The 22,607-nt window shown below is 40.9% G+C and overlaps 1 protein-coding gene and 1 pseudogene across 1 annotated transcript in view; one reads left to right on the forward strand and one right to left on the reverse strand.

The window, feature by feature from the left end:
* Positions 1 to 19,169, reverse strand: part of LOC119523977 (RNA-binding motif protein, X-linked 2-like) — a 32,901-nt gene extending 13,732 nt beyond the window's left edge. The window contains exons 1-2 of the mRNA XM_037822681.1: positions 19,122 to 19,169; positions 15,012 to 15,151 (exon numbers count right to left, since the gene is read on the reverse strand). Of these exons, the coding sequence (XP_037678609.1) occupies positions 15,012 to 15,151; positions 19,122 to 19,169 (188 nt within the window). The remainder of the gene's footprint in view (positions 1 to 15,011; positions 15,152 to 19,121) is intronic.
* Positions 19,170 to 19,992: 823 nt separating this feature from the next.
* Positions 19,993 to 21,000, forward strand: LOC119523962 (annotated as a pseudogene).
* Positions 21,001 to 22,607: the final 1,607 nt, after the last annotated feature.

The raw sequence follows: 22,607 nt of genomic DNA on the forward strand, positions 1-22,607 counted from the left end.
AAAGAATTTAATTAGCTTGAAAAATACTCTGTCTCTGCCCATCAGCTCTGGTTGACTTAATCAGTCCTTACTGAACACCTTTCTCTGTCCTGTACAACTAAAACCTGTAGCTAGGAGTGTTAAGACTGTCCTCTGCCCCTGAGGAGCTAATAATGTAATTGACGAGATAAGACATATTTGCTTGATAGACTTCACTCCAGAAATACCCAGGACCCAGTAGAAGGGATAGTGGTATAAAATGGGTAACTTAAGCCACGAAAATTTGAATCCATCTTGCATGTGAACAAATCAGTGACTGATCTGGGACCATGATGATTTAAAAGTAAAGATCCAGAGCTCTGTGTAGTTCTGTGTAGACCTAGCTCAGAGCCAAAAAAGTTCAGCCCTTCATAAAAGCATTTTGACTATGATGATGACAATTTTGAGAACTCTACCCTCAAGTGGCTCACCATGTACCATTTACTGCCAAGCAGCAGAACAGACGCTGCCCATCTATTACAGTGTCTCCTCATTCATTCTGTGTCTGTCTGCACTCAGCTATTCATTAACTTTGTAGAATTAGCTTGTCAATGAAAACTAAACAGTGACAGATTGCATATGGGTTTTATCTCCTCCTAGGAATCTCAGGTTGCTTAGTTGTACAGTTGAAGTAGTCACTGCAAAGTGGTAAGCTAGCATGCAGCATTATCTGGTTGGCTTCTTCAAGTGACTGTGAAATGAGAGTGTCAGGGCTACACATGGGGCCCACTCATTCAAATTCATAAAGAAGCTGGAATACAAGAGGAGGGTAAGACCAACCAAAGGGAAGGGAAATTACAGTTTAGGAGAACACGAGAAGACAGTTGCTCTCAAGATGGTGGATTCAGCAGAAGTATTCTGAAGCTGAGAGATCTGATAACCATCCTGGTTTACCCAGGACTGAGGACTTTCAGTGCTAAAATTGGAAAGTCCAGTGCACATTGGGAGGGTTGGTCACCCTAGGAGAGCCTGAAGTAAATTTTCTAAAAAGCCAGAAGTCAGATTCTCCATGGATGTGCTTGCATTTAGTAGGTAATATTGTAAAATTATACCTGCAGATTTCCGTAAGTCTGAGTTAAAAGGGGACAGAGGTCCAGAGGACACAAAGAACTTAATACCTGAGAGAAGGACCAAGGTTTGACTTTCAAGGTGGCTATTAGTGATCTCCACAAATAACATTCATGTAATACCCATCATATGCAGAGCTTAGATCTAGGTTCAGTGGGCAATGCAATTGCTCTCCCCCAGTGGAAATGGTGGGGGGATGAGGAGTGGGGGGAGGGGGAGTGGAGAGGTAGGGGGTTGCAACAGTGAGAAGCAGGGAAGGGAGAGGCACCATACCAGCAATCGGGAGCCCCTTCCACACCCCAGAGACTTGCGGGTGCAAGGCAGGCAGAGAACTGACAGGCAAGGCCCACGTCCCATCTGCATGCTGCTCTTGATCAGGCTCCCTGCCTACCTGCTCGGGGCCCACACTGCAGCCCCAGGACCGGGATTCCCCAAACACACCGGGATCCAGGGCACTGATTGGTTCCCCACCTGGTTTGGACTGCACCCACCACATAGAAGTTCCGGGAAGACCTACTTGAGAGGCCACCTCAAGTAGGTTAGGGAAACTACAGTCTAGCTATCTGTGCCTCAAGAGTGCCACCTACTGGTAGAATTGGGAAACTGCACTCCAGCAAACCAAATTTTATATAAATACTCAATTACTTCTGCACTTCCCAAAATAACCCTATCAAGACAAGCAAATGCCTCAAAGCCAGCAGAAAATTATAAAGCACTTGAAGGATATAGAAGATTTGGACAAGCAAAACAAACATTAAAAATCCAGAAGAGACACAAAATTTGGAGCAATTAATCAAAGAAGTACACACAAATATCAATATTATGGCTCAGGAAATAAACGACATGAAGAAGACCCTAAAAGAGCATAAAGAAGAATTTGCAAGAGTAAATTAAAAAACAGTGGATCTTATGGAAATAAAAGATACTGTTGATCAAATTAAAAATATTCTTGAGACACATAACACCAGATTTGAAGAAGTACAGAAATGAATTAGCAACATCAAAGACTGGTTGATGGAAAGTGAAAGCACAAAAGAACAAATGGTGAAAAAATTCAAAAAAATTGAAGTGGATCTCAGTGATATGATGAAAACATGAAATGCACAAATGTAAGAATCACTGATGTTCCAGAAGGGGAAGAGAAAAAAGGACTGGGGAGAATATTCGAAGAAATTGTTGGGGAAAACTTCCCAACCCTTCTAAATGACATAATATCCAAATTAAAGATGGCCAACAAACTCCAAAAAGAATAAATCCAAATAAGCCTACTCTGAGACATATAATGATCAGATTGTCAAATGCTGAAGAGAAGGAGAAAGTTCTGAAGGCACAAGAGAGAAGTGATTCACTACCCACAAGGGAAACAAGACTAAGTAGTGACTACTCAGCAGGCACCATGGAGGCAAGAAAGCAGTGATATGACATATTTCAGATTCTGAAAGAGAAAAGATTATCAACCAAGAATTCTTTATCCAGTAAATCTCTCCTTCAAACTTGAGGGAGAGTTTAAAATTTTCACAGACAAACAAACACTGAGAGAATTTGTTAGCAAGAGACCTGCCCTGCAAGAAATACTAAAGGGAGCTCTACCAGATGAGAAAAAAAGAAAGGAAAAAACATCTGGAGAAGAGCACAGAACTGAAGAGTTTTTAGTATGGGTAACTTAAAGGAAAAAAGAGAGAAGAAAAGATCTAACAACTAAAAACCAAAGGATAAGATGGCTGATCCAAGAACTCCCTTCACAGTAATAACATTGAATGTGAATGAATTAACTGTCCAATTAAAAGATACAGACTGGTAAAATGGATTTAAATATATGACCCAGTGATATGCTGTTTACAAGAGACTCATCTTAGACCCTGTGACACCAAGAGACTGAAAGTGAAAAGATGGAAAAAAATATTCCACACAAATTGCCATCAAAAGAAAGCAGGGGTAGCTATACTAATATTGGACAAAGTAGACTTTAAATGCAAAGATGTCATAAGAAATAAAGAAGGACACTATATATTAATAAAAAGATCGTTCACAAATATCTGGAGGTTAAACAACACAGTCCTAAACAACCAGTGGGTCAAAGAATAAAATGCAAGAGAAATTGGTAAATATCTAGAAACAAATGAAAATGAGAACAAAATATATCAAAACCTGTGGGATGCAGTGAAGCAGTGCCAAGAGGGAAATTTATAGCTCTAAATGCATACACCAAAAAGCAGGAAACAGCTAAAACTAAAGACCTAACCGAACAACTGAAGAGGCTAGAGAATAATCAGCAAACTAACCCTCAAGCAAGTAGACAAAAAGAAATAACAAAGATTAAAGCAGAAATAAATGAGCTGGAGAACAAAAAAACAATAGAGAGAATAAATAAAACCAAAAGTTGGTTGAGAAGATCAACAAGCTTGACAGACACTTAGCTAGACTGACAAAGTCAAAAAGAGAGAAGACCCAAATAAACAGAATCAGAAATGAGAAGGGGATAAATACTACAGATCCTGAAGAAATTACAAAAAAAAAATTGTAAGAGGATACTATGAACAACTGTATGCCAACAAGCTAGACAATTCAGAGGAAATGGGCAATTTCCTGGAAACACATGAAAAAGCTAAACTGGCACAAGAAGAGACAGAAGACCTCAACAAACCAATCACAAGTAAAGAGATCCAATCTGTCATCAAAAATCTACCAAAAAATAAAGGCCCAGAGCCAGACAACTTCACAGGGGAATTTTACCAAACTTTCCAAAAAGAATTGATACCATTCCTGCTGAAACTCTTTCAAAAAATTGAAGAAAAAGGAACACTACCTAACTCATTTTAAAAAGCTATTATTACTCTGATTCCAAAACCAGATAAAGACACTGCAAAAAAGGAAAACTGTAGGTCAATCTCCCTAATGAATATGGATGCAAAAATCCTAAACAAAACACTTGATAATCAAATTCAAAGGAACATTAAAAGAATTATACACCATGACCAAGTGGGGCTCATTCCTGACATGCAAGGGTGGTTCAGCATAAGAAAATCAATTAAGGTAATTCAACACATTAACAAATCAGAAGGGAAAACTCAAATGAACATCTCGGTAGATGCTGAAAAAGCATTCAACAAAATTCAACATCCCCTTTGGATAAAAACACATCAAAGGGTATGAATTGAAGGAAACTTCCTCAATATGATAAAGGGCATATATGAAAAACCCACAGCCAGCATAGTAGTCAATGGTGAAAGACTGAAAGCCTTCCCCCTAAGATTGGGCATGAGACAAGGATGGCCACTGTCACCTCTATTATTCAACATTGTTCTAGAAGTTCTAGCCAGAACAATTCGCCAAGATAAAGATATAAAAGGTATCCAAGTTGAAAAGAAAGTCATAAAACTGTCATTATTTGCAGAAGATATGATCTTATATTTGAAAACTCCCAAGAATTCAACCACAAAGCTACTTGAGCTAATAAACAAATTAAGTAGGATATAAGATTAATGCACATAAGTTGGTAATGTTCCCATACACTAGTAGTGACCTAACTGAAGAGGCAATCAAAACAAAATTCCATTCACAATAGCAACTAAAAAAATCAAGTACCTAGGAATAAACTTAACCAAGGATGTAGAAGTTCTCTACGTAGCAGCTTGCTCTCATATGTTCAGAAGACAGAGCAATAGATGATGGATGATACATAGGGAGGGAGGGAGGGAGGGAAAGAAAGAAATGGCAGTGTGACAGTATGTTGAAGTTGGTGGATCGGGGTATTGGGGAAGGGGAGTCAGGGTATGCTGTGTATGGGGTTTGTATTGTTTTTGCAACTGTTCCTGTAACTTAGAATTTATTTCAAAATAAAATTAAAATTAAAAAAACCTCAAACAACTTAAGGGTGAATAATCAGCAGATAATTATAAAGTAAACAAGGTTCTGAATATGATGAAAATTATATATTGCTGACTCCTAAGGGTAGGAGTGGGTGTGATCAGGAGGGGGCATGTGGGACGATCCTGCCAACTAGATATGTTCTAGATATTGATCTAGGTGGGGTTACATATTCATTTGTAAAAAATAAAAAATGTCCTCTACACAGAAAATTACAAAATTTTACTAAAGGAAATAAAAAAGGACCTAAATAGGTAGAAAAATATTCCATGCCCACAGATAGGAAGACTAAATATTGTTAAGATGTCAATTCTACCCAAACTGATCTACAGATTCAATGGAATCCCAATCCAAATCCCAACAGCCTACTTTGCAGTCTTGGAAAAGCTAGTTATCAAATTTATTTGGAAGGGAAAGGGGCCTTGAAGTGCCAAAAACATCCTATAAAAGAAAAACAAAGTGGGAAGATTTACACTTCCAGACTTTGAAGCCTACTATAAAGTTACAGTGGTCAAAACAGCATGGTATTGGCATAAAGAGAGAAATATTGATCAATGGAATCGAATTGAGAGTTCAGAAATAGACCCCTGTATATATGGTTGACAGATTTTTGATAAGGCCTCCAAATCCACTGAACTGGGACAGAACAGTCTCTTCAACAAATGGGCCTGGGAGAACTGGATAGCCCTACCTCACACCCTATACAAAAATTAATTCAAAGTGGATCAAAGACCTCAACATAAAAGACAGTACCATAAAACTCCTAGAAGATAATGTAGGGAAACATCTTCAAGATCTAGTGTTAGGAGGTTGCTTCTTAGACCTTACACCCAAAGAACAAGCAACGAAAGAAAAAATAGATGAATGGGAACTCCTCAAAATCAAAAGCTTATGTACCTCAAAGGAATTTGTCAAAAAGGTGAAGAGGCAGCCAATGCAATGGGAAAAAATCTTTGGAAACCATGTATCTGATAAGAGACTGATATCTTGCATGTATAAAGAAACCCTAGAACTCAACGACAGTAGTACAAACAGCCTAATTATTAAATGGGCAAAAGATATGAAAAGACATTTCTCTGAAGAGGAAATACTAACGGCTAAAAAACACATGAAAAAAATGTTCATCTTCACTAGCTTTTAAGGAGATGCAAAACAAGACCACAGTGAGATATCATCTCACACCAATTAGATTGGCTGCCATTACACAAACAGGAACTACAAATGCTGGAGAGAACATGGAGAAATTGGAACTCTTATTAATTGCTGGTGGAACTGTATAATGGTACAGCCACTCTGGAAGACAGTTTGGCGGTTCCTCTGAAAACTAGATATTGAATTACCCTATGATCCAGCAATTCCACTTCTTGGTATATACACAGAAGATTTTAAAGTAGTGACATGAACAGACATTTGTACACTTATTTTAATAGCCACATTGTTCACAATTACCAAGAGATGGAAACAATCCAAGTGTCCTTCAACACACAAGTGGATAAATAAAATGTGATATATACACGCAATGGAATACTATGCAGCAGTAAGAAGTAACAAGGTCTTGAAACATATGGCAACATGGATGAACCTTGAAGATATAATTCTGAGTGAAATAACTCAGACACAAAAGGAGAGATGTTACCACTTCTATGAACTATCTAAACAATGTAAAATCAATGTGTTATAATGTAAAAATATTGGGGACCTAGTGATAGACAGTAGCTAGTGAGGGAAAATGATAATCTAATATGTTCAGATAAGTTAATGAAGGTGAATTCAAAGGTGTGGTAATGGATAGGGTGACGACTGTTAATGGGATTATAGGTATCAGAATTGTATTGAATGCGAATAGGAATGAAAGGGGTTGTTAAAAGACATGTTTCCCACAGATCAGCACCACAAATATAGATAGGTGCTTGCATGATACACTTCTAAGGTATGACACTGGCACATTGAGTTGACAACAGAAGGATACATGGGAAAAATCTATACATTGCACACTAGGGACTATAATTAATAGGAATACCATACTAGTATTATGCAAATATTAGGGACAAATAATTGGGGGCTGACAAGAGCTGCAAAATGTTTTGGGTCATCAGAATTGTTTAAAATGGAAAGTGATGAGGATTGTTCAACTGAGTGATGATAGTGTGAGATATGGATGGATAATTGTAGATATAACATATGCTATGTGAACTTAGGAACCCCCTACTTTATAAGCTGGGCCCTCAGTATCGAGGCTTGCTCAGGTGAAACTTATGGCTGTAAAGGGGAGGCTAAGCCTACCTATACTTATGTCCAGGAGTCACCTCCAGAGAATTTCTTTTGCTCAAATGTGGACTTTCTCTCTCTAAGCCCAACTCTGTAAATAGTCATCACTCTCCCCTCGATGTGGGACATGACCCCCCCAGATGAATGAGCCTTCCTGGTGACATGGGACATGGATTCTGGGAATGAGCCTGACCCTGGCATCAAGGGATTGAGAATGCCTTTTTTGACCAAAAGTAGGAAAAGAAAGCCAACAAAATAAGGTTTTAGTGGCTAAGAGAATTCAAATAGAGTCAAGAGGTTGTCCTGGAGGTTACGCCTATGCAAGCTTCACCTAGATATGCCAAATGACAATATGATAAGCCCAAATCAAAAGTAATCCCCAAAACTCTAAAGAACACCCGGATCCCTATCTGAGACTCTATAAAAGTTTCACTCACTAAGTTTACTCATCAGAAACTTAAATCCTTCAGAGTGCTCCTGTACCAGCTAAGTCCCAAAACCCAGAGGCAATAGCCTCTTCAGGAACATCAACTAGATGTTCCCCTTTGCTCATAAAGTTGATGACCCTTTTCAACATGAACAAGTTAGGGTGGTCACTGCCTAGACATCCCTAAAGATCAGGAAAGTGATTAAACTAGAGGAAATGGTAACAAAAGACAAGATGGAATTTAACAAAGAATTATGAATACTGAATCTTTACATAATTTTCTTTTTCTTAGTTGCTAGGGTATTAGAATAGTTAGAAGGAAAGAATTGAAATAGTGGGACTGTAACACATAGCATCCTTTGAAATTTGTTCTATAGCTACCTGTTAAATTGTAATTTGAAAGCTGTACTTTTGTGTATATATGTTAGATTTCACCGTAAGTAAATAGCTGAAACTATAGTACTATAATTCCTAATAACTTTGGAAATTTCCTATATATCTACTTGTTAAATCATACTTTGAAAGATACTATCTTTTTGTATATATGTTAGATTTCACAATAAGGAAATAACTGAAACTATGGTACTATAATTCATAATAACTTTGGAAATTTCCTATATATCTACTTGTTAAATCATTCTTTGAAAGATATTACTTTTGTATATATGTTATATTTCATAATAAGGAAATAACTGAAAGTGTGGAATTGTAGCCTATAATATTCTTTGAAATTTGCTAACTACTTGTTAAATTGCACTTGAAAAGTTATCACTTTTATGTATATATGTTATATTCTACAATAAAAAAATTATTAAAAAAAGATGGGGAGCAAGCCATTGGATATCTGGAAGAAGAATGTTCCAGGTAAAGAGAGCAGTAAGTAAGGAGTGTATTTGAGGAACACCAAGGAGGCCAGTGTGGCTGGAGGGAGCAGGCGAGGGGGAAAATGGTAGATTTGTGTTTAACCAAACCTTATTTACTGCCTACCACATACCAGACACTCTGCTGAGTACTCATCACAACAGCCCTATAAGGTAGATACAATTATCCCCATTTACAGATGAGAGAACAGGCACAGAGAGGTTAAGTCACTTGCCATAGATCACACAGCTAGTAAATGGTAGAGCAAGGATTTGAATCCAGGTAGTGTGGCTCCAAAATCTGCACTCTTAACCACCATACATGAGAGAAGTGGGGGAAGAGAGCAGAAGATCATGCAGGACCATGTCAGTGTGAGGTAAGAAGTCACGGAGGGATTTTGATCTTACTCACCTCTTAGCAGGATCATTTGGGCTGCTGTGTTTATAACAGACTTGCAGAGGGGTGGTGCCTAGCAGCAGGAAGATCAGTTAGGAAGTTACTGCAATAATTCAGGCAAGAAATGGTGGTGCTTTGCCTCAGGGTGATAGCAAATGAGGGGGTGTTCCATGCTGTTACTCCTTTAAAACTAAAAACTATATTTTTAAATAAAAATATGAACCTACATGACATCATATAAAGGCAATCCGTGTTTGTCAGTGCTCAGGCACTGAGCTAGATGCTGGGGATACTAAAGTGAACAAGACCATGAGAGATCCTGCCCTTGAGGAGCTCACAGTGTTGCAAGATAGTTACATAAATCAGCAACTCTAATACAAAGTGATGGGTGTCATGAGGAAGCTACGCATTAAGTGCTATTGGAACCAGATGATGGAGCAATTAATTCTGACTTCTGGGGGTCAGAGGGAACTAGGGGTGGAAAGCAGATTGTCAGGGAAAGCTACAGAGAGGCAGGTGACAGTTGAGTTGGGCCTTGAAAGGCTGTCACCATGTAGATGGAAGACAGGGGAAGGGTGCCATGCAGAGAGAGCATTCAAGCAGAGGAACCATCAGAGGCAAAAGCATCAAAGTGACAAAGTGTATGGTGTGGCCAGGGGATGGGACAAGGCAGAGCAGTACTGGCTGAAGATGAGGATGGGAAAGTTCAGGCCATTTTGTGAAGGGCCAGCATTGTAGATAAAGCTAGGAAGTTCAGATTCTATCCTGTAGGCAATAAGAAGTAATCATATGGTTTAATCATTCAGTTATTCAACCAACCAACCTGCCAGCCAGACACTTTGGTTGAGGACCTGCTATATACAGACACTGCATTAGGTGCTGAGAATACAGGGGTTAATATGCTCACTCTACAGGGAAAAGATATGTGAGAGAAAAAAAGCAATCCCAGTATGCTCCCTTGAGCATGGGAGTGATGTGATCAATTTTATTTCAGATCATGTTGGAACCAGTATGGTGGATGGCTTGAATGGACACAGGTCTTGATGTTAGGCGATCAGTTAGGAGACCAGTAGGCTATGGTGGGCAGGAGTAAAGTCAGCAGATTTCAGAGGCACATTTTGACTAAAATGGATGTGGGTAGTGAGGAAACATCTGAAAATGACTCTTAGGTCTCTGGTTTGAGAGACTAGTTGGATGATGACACCCTTTCCCGATGCAAGAAAGGCAAGAGGAAGGCTGGTTTGGGAGAAAACTGATGAATTCAGTTGGGAAGTCAAAAGTGCCTGAAGGATTAGAGATATGAATGAAGCAGATCTGGTTAGAACTAAGACAACTCAGGCCAAAGGATAAAGGACGATACTGACTGTGTTTTACAACAACTTCTGTGTGAGACCAAGGGAAGAGATGTTTATTTGGTGCAGATACATATCTTCTACAGTACACTAAATAATTTAACTTGTATGACCAGTTTATTCAAATACCATAATTACATGGAACTTTGAATAGGAAGTGAGATCTGGTAGGTTTATACAGGTTAGTGTGAAATAGCGATACATCCCAAAGTAATTTGGGCAGAAAATAAAAATATTTTTTTTTTCCTGAGGAGCTGGAGGAAAATGTGGAAATGTTGGACATCCCCACCTGGGATATTACTGATATTCTCACAAAGAGTAAGGACTAAAAATTAGTATGCTGAGCCCTCAATCTTGGGGCTTGCCCTTATGAAGCTTGTTACTGCAAAGAAAAGGCTAAGCCTACTTATAATTGTGCCTAAGAGTCTCCCCCAGAGTGCCTCCTTGTTGTTCAGATATGGCCCTCTCTCTCTAGCTAAGCCAACTCGGCAGGCGAATTCACTGCTTTCTCCCTACGTGGAACCTGACTCCCAGGGGTGTAAATCTCCCTGGCAGTGCAGGATGTGACTCCCAGGCATGAGCCTGGACCCAGCATCGTGGGAATGAGAAAATCTTCTTGACCAAAAGGGGAAGCGAAATAAAACAATATTAAGTCCATAGTGGCTGAGAGATTTCAAATGAAGTCAAGAAGTCACTCTGAAAGGCATTTTTATGCACTATATAGATATCTCTTTTTAGGTTTTACGGTATTGGAATAGCTAGAAGGAAATACCTGAAACTGTCAAACTGCAACCCAGTAGCCTTCATTCTTGAAGATGATTGTATAACTCTGTAGCTTACATGGGTTGACGGTGTGATTGTGAAAACCTTTGTGGCTCACACTCCCTTTATCCAGTGTATGGATGGAGAAGTAGAAAAATGGGGACAAAAACTAAATGAAAGTAGGGTGGGATGGGGGGATGATTTGGGTGTTCTATTTTACTTTTGTTTTTTATTCTTATTTTTATTCTTTCTGGTGTAAGAAAAATGTTCAAAAATTGATTGGAGTGATGAATGCACAACTGTATGATGGTACTGTGAACAGTTGATTGTATACCATGGATGATTTTATGGTGTGTGAATATATCTCAATAAAATTGAATTTTAAAAAAAGTGCCTGAAGGGCCAACAAAGGAGACTGAGATGGAGGATGACAGCAGAAAATGAAGACACAGAAAGATGTAATACTCAAGAAGATAAGAGAAAGAAAGGTGAATAACATTGTCAGACACCACAGAAAATTCCTCCTCTTGTAGAAGCACCTTTAATTTTTTCAGTGTTTTTACCCACTTATTTCAATCGATCTGAACAATGTTACCATCAGGAATAGTTGATTCAAGAGGACCCATAAATCTAACCAACATGCCATCCTGTGTTTACCAGCTCCCACACTGGGACCTAGGGGTATTGCTGTCTGATTGATGCAAAACATGAGCCTAAAAGCATGGATGTGGGTCACACTTTCCTTGAGTTGAAGGAAGCTGATTAAATGTATTTGTTTAAAAGGACTGTTCCTTAATTGTAGGTTGCTTGGGGGAATAAAAGGAATGAGAAATGACGCATTTACGTTAACAGAGGATCTTTTCACCTCTTCCAGGGATATTAACCTGGACCATACATGCATGGGCTTCAGGAAGTCTATGAGGACCCTGAATTTATTTGTACAGTGGGTAAGTCCATGACCATATGCATTTTTGAGGATAAGGTTCATAGCTTCCAACAGATTATCAAACGGTTCCATGGTTCAAAAACAACAGCTAACTAAGGACCACTGCCTTGGAGCTTCTAAGAATTATCTGGGAAATCCCATCATCCATGGATAATTGAGAACTGACTGCTAAGCTCAGCAAGAAGCTGTTGCAGGAGAATTAGAATTAGTTATGTGAGTCTGATGTTGATGAATTAGAAACACAGTTTCATCCCCATTGGCACTCAGAACAGCTGCTTGCTCCCAGGTAATCCAACGCTTAAGTACAACCCTGAGGAGTTGGACAGAGAATCCCAAATTCTTGATAAGGAAGGAGCAAAGCTGTTTCCAAAAGTAAGTATGCCTTCTACAAGACACATAACAAAAGTACCTTTGGCTGTTGTTTTTCACCTTTCATCCACTGCCCAGGCCCAAACAGTAGCTTTTATACCTCAAGCAGCACAAATTTCAGAAGCTGCCAGGGTTCATGATGAGCTGGCTCAAGAGCAGTTCCAGGTAAGGAAGGGAGTTTCAAGAGAAATTGCTGGGGGAAGTAGATGGCTCTGGTCCAAGCAGAGCCCAACCTATAATCACAAATCACATTGGCTATAAATTCAAAATGTGAAGTTACCATTGGCATGCAGGCCTATGGAACATGAATCAGATCATCTGGCAGGATGAGAAGTAAAGCCAGGCCAATCTAACTACAGTTGAGTGGAAAAACAATTTTCAAGGAATGATAGGAGAGTACCTAGAACAGGAGTTCTCAAGTGGTCATCACAATTGGACCTAAGCAGGTCGATCTCTAAGCCAATGATGGATGAGTGCCCACCTCCTATTTTCCAAAGGCTTCCTTGCATGGTCACCTGTCACTTTTTCCCTTTTTGTCATTTTCACTGTTCTGAGCCAGACTTTTCTGTTGTGTTCTGTTGCTGAGCCAGACCATAGGATGGCATATAATGATCAAGATGAAGAAGCCAGGCACCAGGAGTGCAAGATGAAGCACTGATCCAGAGAATAGGAGAGAGTCTGCAGATTAGGGAAAGGAGTGGGTGGGTCATGAAGAAGAGAAGCCAGATAATTGAGACACAGCACTGTATAAACCAGAGCAGATGTGTATTCAGGGAGACATGCTGACAGGCAACACAAAGCCCTCAGAGATGAAACAGTGCAGGACTGTCTTGGCTCAAGTCATGGTGACATTGCATTTAGGGTGGCAGCATATTTCTGATGTGCAGTGGGGGCTGGTCCTTCCATGAGGCTTGGCACAGGTTGTCAAAGCTGTAGATGATGCCATGCAGCTTTTACTCTAATTCTGGTGACCAACTTAACATTCTGGAGAGAAGACTCTGAGCTTTCGCAGACCTGGGTTCAAATACCAGTTCCACCACTCACCAGTTGTGGAACCTTGGGCAATTAACATCTTTGTGTGGCGGCTTCCCGGTCTATGAAATAGTGATATATCCCCTCACAGGGATATTGCGAGGATTAAATAAGATCATTCATCTCCTTTCATCATTTTGACATAGTTCTGGGTTGTCACGGGAGTTGGCCACATATGGAGAGGTGAGATAAACCACTTTGTGAGTCGGGTGAATTCTGACTTCAATAAACATTGATATTAATAATAGCTTATTATTACGCCAGTGGGACCCTCCCTCCCCAACCCCGGACTCCCCATCCCCCTTTTCCTGTACGTTTTTTTTCCCATAGCACTATCACCCTTCTTATAGTTTCTATATTTTACTACTTATTATTTTTATTGTCTGTCTCCCCCCACTGGTATGAAGGCAACAATTTTGTTCTGTTTTATTCACCACTGTATTTCCAGCATCTAGAACATCACCTGGTCTACAGAATGACCTCAATAAATATTAATTGAATGATTGAAAAAAATAAGATCATGCATGTAAATTACCCAGCATAGTGCTTGATGAGAGGTAGGTATTATTAGTAGTACGTATTACTTCTTTTCAGGATCTAAATATCCCAGCCATTGTTATGAATCCCTTGGTGCCCCTTCTGCAACCTCAAAATCTTACCCCCTAATGAATTAAACCAGTTCCTCCTCAGGAAAAAGTTGTTGATGGCTGTCCAAGAATTGAGGACTACTACACAAAATCCAGCATAGACTGTCCCCTTGAGTGCAACCCACCCAAGAATAACTTCAAGAAAGATTTTCATTGGAAAAAGCAAGAAATATTAATTGAATATATTGTTCTCCCCTTCCCCCAACCCGTTACACAAGCCATGGACATTAACCAAAATGTGTGTCTTATTATTACCAGACTCCTACTCTGCAGGTGAAGGGGGGATTCTGATGTACTTATTCCCAATGACAGAAATAAAAGGAGCAAAAAGTTCTGAGTCCTCAATAGCAGATAAAAAGGTCTTCATACTTACCATGCTAGGTCCTTGGAGAGCTCCTCTGGCCTGCTTGAAGGCACAGCTAAAATGCAACATGATCAGAACAACCCAGAAACGCCTAAAAGGATCTTTCTTTTTAGATACCCTTCCTATAAATATAGCTAAACCGGAGAAAAGGCTTTCCAAGGATGGCTTTGTCTCTGCTGAGTGCCCTCTGCTGGACTTCCTGGTCACTTGCATTTTGAAGGTGGGCAAGGTGCTCTTTCCCTGTTAAGTAGGAACCTTTGTAGAGTAATGCAACCAAATGCTCATCAGGCAGGAGCCACTACCAAGCAGCAATATAATCAGGAGCCACTTTTTGAACTTTCTCTTCTTATTAACCTTTTAGCCCAGTGGGCTAGTTTCCTGTGGCTTCTGTAACAAATTAACACAAACTTGGTGGCTTAAAACAACACAAAGTTACTATCTTACAGTTCTGAAGGTAAGAAGTCCACAGTCAGCATCACTGGGCTAAAGTCCAAGTTTCAGCAGGGCTGGTTCCTTCTGGAAGCCCTAGGAAAAATCCATTTCCTAGCCTTTTCTAGCTTTTTCTTGGTTCATGGCCCCTTCCTCACATCACTCCAGTCTCTTGCTGACTCTTTATAAGGACCCTTGTGATTACATCACTGGTCCACATGGATAATCCAGGATCATCTTGGCGGCAAAGTGGTATCTGAGACCAACAACACCAAAGTTCTGAGGCACTGAGGCAGCAGAAGCAGGGTGCCCTTTGGGGAACCGGTGACCAATAAAAGTCTGCATCTTCAAAAAAAAAAAAACAGATAAACAGTGTAAGGCCTGAAAGACAACTCAATGGGAATAGTAATGTTTTGTACCACTGCAGGAATTCCCTCCAAAGCCTTCATGAAAGGTGGGCATTTGGCCTCTGCTTGCATACTTCCAATATCAGGGAGCTCACTATTTTCCAAGGCTGCCCAGATTAGTTTGAATCAGCTGTGGGTTCCTGAGAGGCCATGACATAAAACAGGAACATTTGGGTGACTAAAAGGAAAGAAATAGATGGCTAGAGAATGAGAAAAATGAGAGTAGACTGAGAAGAGCATCTGTTGAGGGACAGAGGGGAAAAGACCTGTCAGCAGAGAAGATAGCTGTGGGAGGCAGAATAATGGTCAGCTCTCCAAAGATGTCCACGTCCTAATCCCCGGAACCTGTGAATATGTTACCTTATATGGCAAAAGGAACTTTGCTGATGTGATCAAGTTGAGGATCATGAAATGGGAAGATTATCCTGGATTATCAGGGTGGGCACAATGCAATCACAAGAGGCCTGATAAAAGGGAAGCAGGAGGATCAGAGACAGAGAAGATGTGATCACAGAAGCAGAGGTCTGAGTCATACAGCCAGGAGCCAAGGAAGGCAGGTGGCCTCTAGAGGCTGGAAAAGGCAAGAATTGGATTCTCCCCTAGAGCCTCCAGAAGAATACAGCTCTGCTGACACCTTGTTTTAGCCCTGTAAGACCCATTTCAGACTTCTGACCTCCAGAACTGCAAGGTAGTAAATTTGTGTTGTTTTAAGCCACTTAATTTTTGGCAATTTGTTTTAGCAGCAATAGTAAACTAATAGAATCAGGCACCTGGGGGTGGGAGAGAGGGTATGACAACTTTAATGTGCATACAGATCACCTCACCTAGGGAACTTGTTAAAATGCAGACCCTGATTCAGAAGCTCTGAAGCAAGGCCTAGGATTCTGCATTTCTCACAAGATCCCAGGTCATGCCAAAACTGCTGATTTGATACAGACTTTGATGAACAAGAGCCTAGAAGACACTCAGTAATTATATATATATATATAACATTGTACAATTTACAAAGCTTTTTCACATCCATCATGCATTTTATTGTCCCCACAATCCTGTGATGTAGGTATTATTGTCCCACCTTACACATGAGGGATCAACACTAAGTCAGAGAGGTGAAGTCATTTGCACAACCCAAGTTAAAGAGATGGGAGGTTGGGGGCTGGAACCCAGGTATTCTGACTCCAGATCCTGCATTTTTGCCATTGGAGTGTGGGTCTCAACCTTGGCTGCATATTAGAATCACCTGGGGAGCTTTAAAAACAAACAGAAAACTACAACTGTTGAAGAGGATGTGGAGAAATAGGAACACTCCATCACTGCTGGTGAGAATGCCAAATGGTACAGCTGATGTGGAAGACATTTTAGTGGTTCCTTAGGAAACTAAGTATAGAGTTACCTTATGACCCAGCAATACCGTACTAGGTATATATCCAGAAGAACTGAAAGCAAGGATGCGAACAGTCATTTGCATGCTGATGTCATAGCAGCATTATTCACAATTGCCAAAAGATGGAAACAACTCAAGTGTCCGTCAACCAATGAATGAATGAACAAAATGTGGTAGATACATACAATGGAATAGTATTCAGCATTAAGAAGGAATGAAGTCCTGAAGCACGTGACAACATGGATGAACCTTCAGGATATTATGTCAAGTGAAATAAGTCAGACACAAAAGGACAAATATGGTATCATCTCAATAATATGAACCATAGAGATAAAAACTAGAATATAGTTTACCAAGAGAAAGAATGAAGCTAGAGAATAGGGAGCAGATGCTTAATACATGCAGAAATTTTAACTAGGTTGAATTTAAATGTTTAGAAATGGATAGAGGTGATGGTAGCACATTATAGTGAATGTAATTAACAGAACTGAATTACGTGTGTGATTGTGGTTGAAACGGGAAGTTTAGAGTAATGTGTGTCACTAAAAGGAAAGCTAAAGGCTAGAGCACTGGACTCAGTAACAGTGAATCTTGGGGTGGATGATGACTGATTGACAGTACAAATGTGCATCATTATTTCAAGGAATTAATAATAAAGTGGTATATGGGGGAAATGCCCCTTTTGCAGGATATGGGCTATAGTTTATAAACAGTAATATTTTAATATTCCTTCATCAACAGTAACAAATATACCACATCAGTGCTAGGTGTCAGAAATAGGGAGAGATAAGGAATATGGGATATTTGGGGGTTTTATTTTTATTTATTATTATTTTGGGGGGAATGAAAATGTTCTAAAATTCATTGTGGTGATGAATACACAATTCTGTAATGATTCTGTGAGCCACTGATTGTGTACTTTGGATGGATTGTATGGTATGTGAATATATCTCAATAAAATTGCCTTAGAAATTAAAAACCAGATGCATAGGCAAAATCCTGGGCTAATTACATCAGAATCTCCTGAGGTGAGACCCAAGCATGAATATTTTTTAAAGCTCCCCAAGTAATTCCTGTGTACAGCTAAGAGTAAGAGCCATTGCACTGTGATGGAAAAGTTTTGGTGAAGATGATGGTAGCACAACATTGTGAATATAGTAACACTACGAAATTTTGTATCTGAATGTGGTTAAAAGGGGAAATTTTGGGTTGTATATGTTACTAAAATAAAAATTTAAAAATAGAACCATTGCACTATTGCACCAGTCAACAATTCCACTCCCAGGCATATGCCCAAAAGAATCGATAACAGGGACCTAAACAGATATTTGTACACCAGTGTTCACAGTGGTATTATTCACAATTGCCAAAAGATACAAACAACCTAAGTGTCCATCAACAGATGAATGGATAAACAAGATGAGGTATACAAATAAAAAGAAATATTGTTCCGCCATAAGAAATGAAATTCTGATATGTTATAACATGAATGAACTTTGATGCCATTATGCTGATTGAAATAAGCCAGACATGAAAGTACAAATATAATATGATTTCATTTATATGAACTATCTAGAATAAACAAATTCATGGAGACAGAAAGTAGATTACAGGTTACCAGGGGATGAGAGGATGGGGCAATGGGGGAATTATTGCCTAATGAGTACAGTGTTTCTGTTCAGAGTGATAAAAAAAAGGTTTGGTAATGGATGGTGGTGATGGTAGCACAACATTGTAAATTAAATTAATGCCACTGAATTGTACACTTAAAAATGGTTAAAATTTTATTTTATGGTAAATTTTATGTTAATAATGTTACCACAGTAAATTTGTTTTAAAAAATTGCATTTAGAGCAGTGATTCTCAAAGTTGGGCCCACAAACCAGCAGCAGCAGCATCACCTGAGAAGTTGTTAGAAATACAAATTCTCGGGTCCACCCCAAACCTACTGAATTTGAAACTCTGGGAGAGTGGGGCCCAACAATCTATAGTTTTAACAAGCCCTAAAGGTGATTCTGATGCACTCTAATGTGTGAGCAAGGGTTTGAAAAGGGCCAGCTTGACTCCAAGCAGAACTCCATACTAAGTGAGGCTTAACTGGTGAAACAAAAACACATCTTAGGTCTGGGTATAAAATTAGCCCAGGTGCTAAGAAACTGGACTCAGCCTCCTAATGGGTGCACCAAAGAGTAAGACCTGTTCTCAGGCTAGCGACCGGAATAACAAGCCCCCACGACCCAGCCTTTCTGATCATTTGTGGAAGAGACATCTGCCAAAGGTACTCTCAGACTGTCAAAACATCCTGGAATATAATATTTGCCTCGAACTCTGCACCTTGCTCTCCATTCCCTCACTTAAAACACTAACCTTTCCCATTTGTGCTCTCACCTGAACTGAGTAAATAAGCTTCTAACCACTCTTCTCCCCACCCCTCTCTTCTTGGTATCCAAGATGAGAGTAGCAGGCAAAAGGTTAGTTCTAATGTCCCTGAGCAAATGGATATACAACCTAAAATAGGACTAACCTCCATAGCCACCCTCTTTGAATCCATGTCAGCTGCCTCAGCCGCCATTTGGCCTAACCCCAACAAGTCCTATCCCTGGAAAATGGAAAATTCCACAGCCAAACATTAGATCAGACACATCTCCTCTTCTCCTCCTCCAGAGACACCTCGGTTCTATAGGATCAAGAAAGGCAAGCCTGGCAGCCTCTACTCACTGAACAAAGACATGACACGACATGGGGCAAAAAAAGTTCTCTGTGAGTATGCCCAACAGACAGTAGCTTTATTGGGGAAATGGGCTCTATTTGAAATGGAATGACAGTAATTGAAAATTCTTTGCCTTGTTTTTCCCCACCCTTTGGATCCTCAACAAATTGAGCTCCAAGGGATATGAAATAGGAAAAAAGCTGCACATGTTATTTGAGAGAATTAGAATTTGAGGTGCTATCAAGCTATGGAGGAAGAAAAAGTGTGCTTAGAATCAATTATACCTTCTGCAAGACAGGAGACCTGACAAATGTCCGCCAAACCAAGTTCCTGAAGCATCATTGAAGGGAGAGAGTGTGGCAAGACTGTGCACCAGGTACTTGGGAGTTGTCTGGTAACTTGATTGCTGGAGGGGGAGGGACCAGCTCAGGGCCCAGGGGGAGGTCTGCACTGGTATTGCTGCCTTCAGAGAGCAGCTGAGGCAAGAAGAAAGAAGTGAGGGATGGAAGAAGAGTGATCCTTAATGACCTGCAGGATCCCAAAGATAGCAAGCTCCCAGCCTGGACTGCCAGCACTGGCCACAATTGTGCTGGAGCTCTAAACCTATGGTTCCTTCTCCTCTGGCACATGAGAATTTGAGCTGGAGAGCCAGCATGCCCTGGTGAATGTCCTGTCACTTGAAGACATGGAGTTGTCTTTCCCATTCGGAGTGATCCTCGCTGTCCTGGCCTCCCTCATCATTGCTGCAAATGCACTAGTGGCTGTGGCTGTGCTGTTGTTGATCCACAAAAATGATGGTGTGGGTCTGTGCTTCACCTTGAATCTGGCTGTGGCTGACACTTTGATTGGCGTGGCCATCTCTGGTCTAGTCACAGACCACCTCTCCAGCCAGCCCAGCTCGGCCCACTCAGAAGACTCTGTGTAGACTTCGGATGGTATTTGTCACTTCCTCCTCAGCTGCCTCGGTCTTCACGGTCATGCTGATCGCCTTTGACAGGTACCTTGCCATCAAGCAGTCCCTCCGCTACTTCCAGATCACGAGTGGGCTCTTGGTGGGGGCCTGCATTGCCGGGCTCTGGCTGGTGTCTTACCTCATTGGCTTCCTCCCGCTTGTAGTCCCCATATTCCAGCAGACCACCTACCAAGCATCCTGCAGCTTCTTCGCTGTGTTTCACCCCTGCTTCATACTGATTGTGTCCTATGTTGGTTTCTTCCTGGCCATGCTCCTCTTTGTCTTCTTCTATGTGACATGCTCAAGATTGCCTCCATGCACAACCAGCAGATCCGAAAGATGGAGCACATGGGAGCTGTGGCTGGAGTTCACCAGCCTCCATGGACACCCAGCGACTTCAAGGCTTTCAGGACTGTGGCTATTCTCATTGGGAGCTTCACTCTGTCTGGGGCCCCGTTCCTTATCACTGGTATTGTGCAGGTGGCCTGCCAGGAGTGCCAACTCTACCCAGTGCTGGAACGGTACCTGTGGCTGCTTGGTGTGGGCAACTCCCTGCTCAACCCACTCATCTATGCCTATAGGCAGAAGGAGGTGCGGCAGCAGCTCTACCAGATGGCCCTGGGAGTGAAGAAAGTGCTCATCTCATTCCTCCTCCTCTCTACCAGGGATGGTGGCCCAGAAGGGCCAAGGGAAAGTTCCTGTCACATCGTCACTATCTCCCACTCACAGCTTGATGGCTAAGATGATAAGAGCAGAGATTGTCATAAGTGCTTTCCCTCTCACCTCTCTGGGCCCCAACTAGATCAGACAGAGCTAGGAAAGTGAGATCACTTGCCTCAGGCAATTAACCTCACCCCCAGGCTGACAGGCAACTGAGGCAGGGTCCAGACCTTCTTCTATAATAACTTTCCCCATTCACAAACCTCCATTCCTCCCTGTCCTTTTGAAATGGGCATTTCTCCTATACAGGTCTGCTTACTTACAGTGAGAAATGACTACTGAAAAGATGCTTATAAATCACATCCTATGTTTGAAAACACCAGAGCAACACTGTCCAATAGAAATATAATGCAAGCCACATACAATTTTAAATCTTCTAGTAGCCATGTTAAAAAGGTATTTTTAAAAAATGGGTGAAATTAATTTTAATGCTTTATTTAACCCAGTATGTCCCAAATATCATTTCAACATGCTATAAACTATTTTTTAAAAGACATACTTTTTTCATACTAAGTCTTATAAATTCAGTGTGTATTTTACCCTTACAGAACATCTCAATTGAGACCAGCCACATTTCACATACTCAAAAGCCTCATGTGGCTAGTGGCTACCATACTGGACAGTACAGTACTAGAGAAATGAAGTTCTGCTCTTTTTGACTGTTTACTATAGTGATTGCTTTGGTAAAGTGAAGAATCCCTGTACCTGTCCCCCTCCCCCCGCCCCCACCACCACTTATCTGTGGTGTGAATCAGGGATTTTATATAGTGAGTTTGCATAAAATGTAGGAACCCAAATCAGATTTCAAAGCTTGTCTCTGCCCATACTTCATGATGTTCGAAACAGTGTTTCTTTGGGAAATAGCCTATCTTGCAATGATTTCTGCTGTTACCCCTCCCAATCAACCACTGTTTGAACTTTGTGACTCCCCTTCCCCTCAGTCAGCCTAAGATGGCACTCATAGCCCCTTGCTAATGACAATGATGAACCACAAATCAAGAGACACCGGGAGGGAAGGAAGAGGGTAGAGGAGGGGTCCCAATGCAGATGCTGCCATGCTCTCCACACTGGGCCCACTTTGCTCCTCAGAGCTAGACCTTCCATTTACTCCCAAATTTTCATTTCCCTAAAAAACTCTGTCATACCTGGAGATGCCACCAGAATGGCACAGGAGACCAGCCGAGGAGCAAGTGCCACATCCTGCTTTCTGTGGAATACATAAAATGACTATGTTGGCAGTGGGAAATTATGCTCAGGCAACCTCTGGGCAACCCTGGCAGGAGACACTCAAGAACAGAATGGAGAGGACACCCAGGAACCATGCTCAGCCTTCCTGAGCTTCCCTGGAACCCTTTCCCCAATCCCTTGGTCTCCACAGCAGATTCCTAGAGAGCTTGATTCTCAAGGCCCTGAACTGGATTATCTCTCTAGAAAGCTGCTGAGTTGACAACAAAAGAGGGCAAGAAGAAAAAGAAACAGTATAGATTGATTTGTCTGGAATTTGGTGGCAAAACAACCTTGGTAGGGGAAGGTCAAGCTAAGAGATGTTAACAGGAACCTGGCGATTGACTCCAAGGAAAGCCAGGCCCTAGGGTCTCAGGGCTACTGTGACAGGCCAAGGAAAAGCA

This window comes from Choloepus didactylus, chromosome Y (assembly GCF_015220235.1).
Source record: "Choloepus didactylus isolate mChoDid1 chromosome Y, mChoDid1.pri, whole genome shotgun sequence".
NCBI lineage: Eukaryota > Metazoa > Chordata > Mammalia > Pilosa > Megalonychidae > Choloepus > Choloepus didactylus.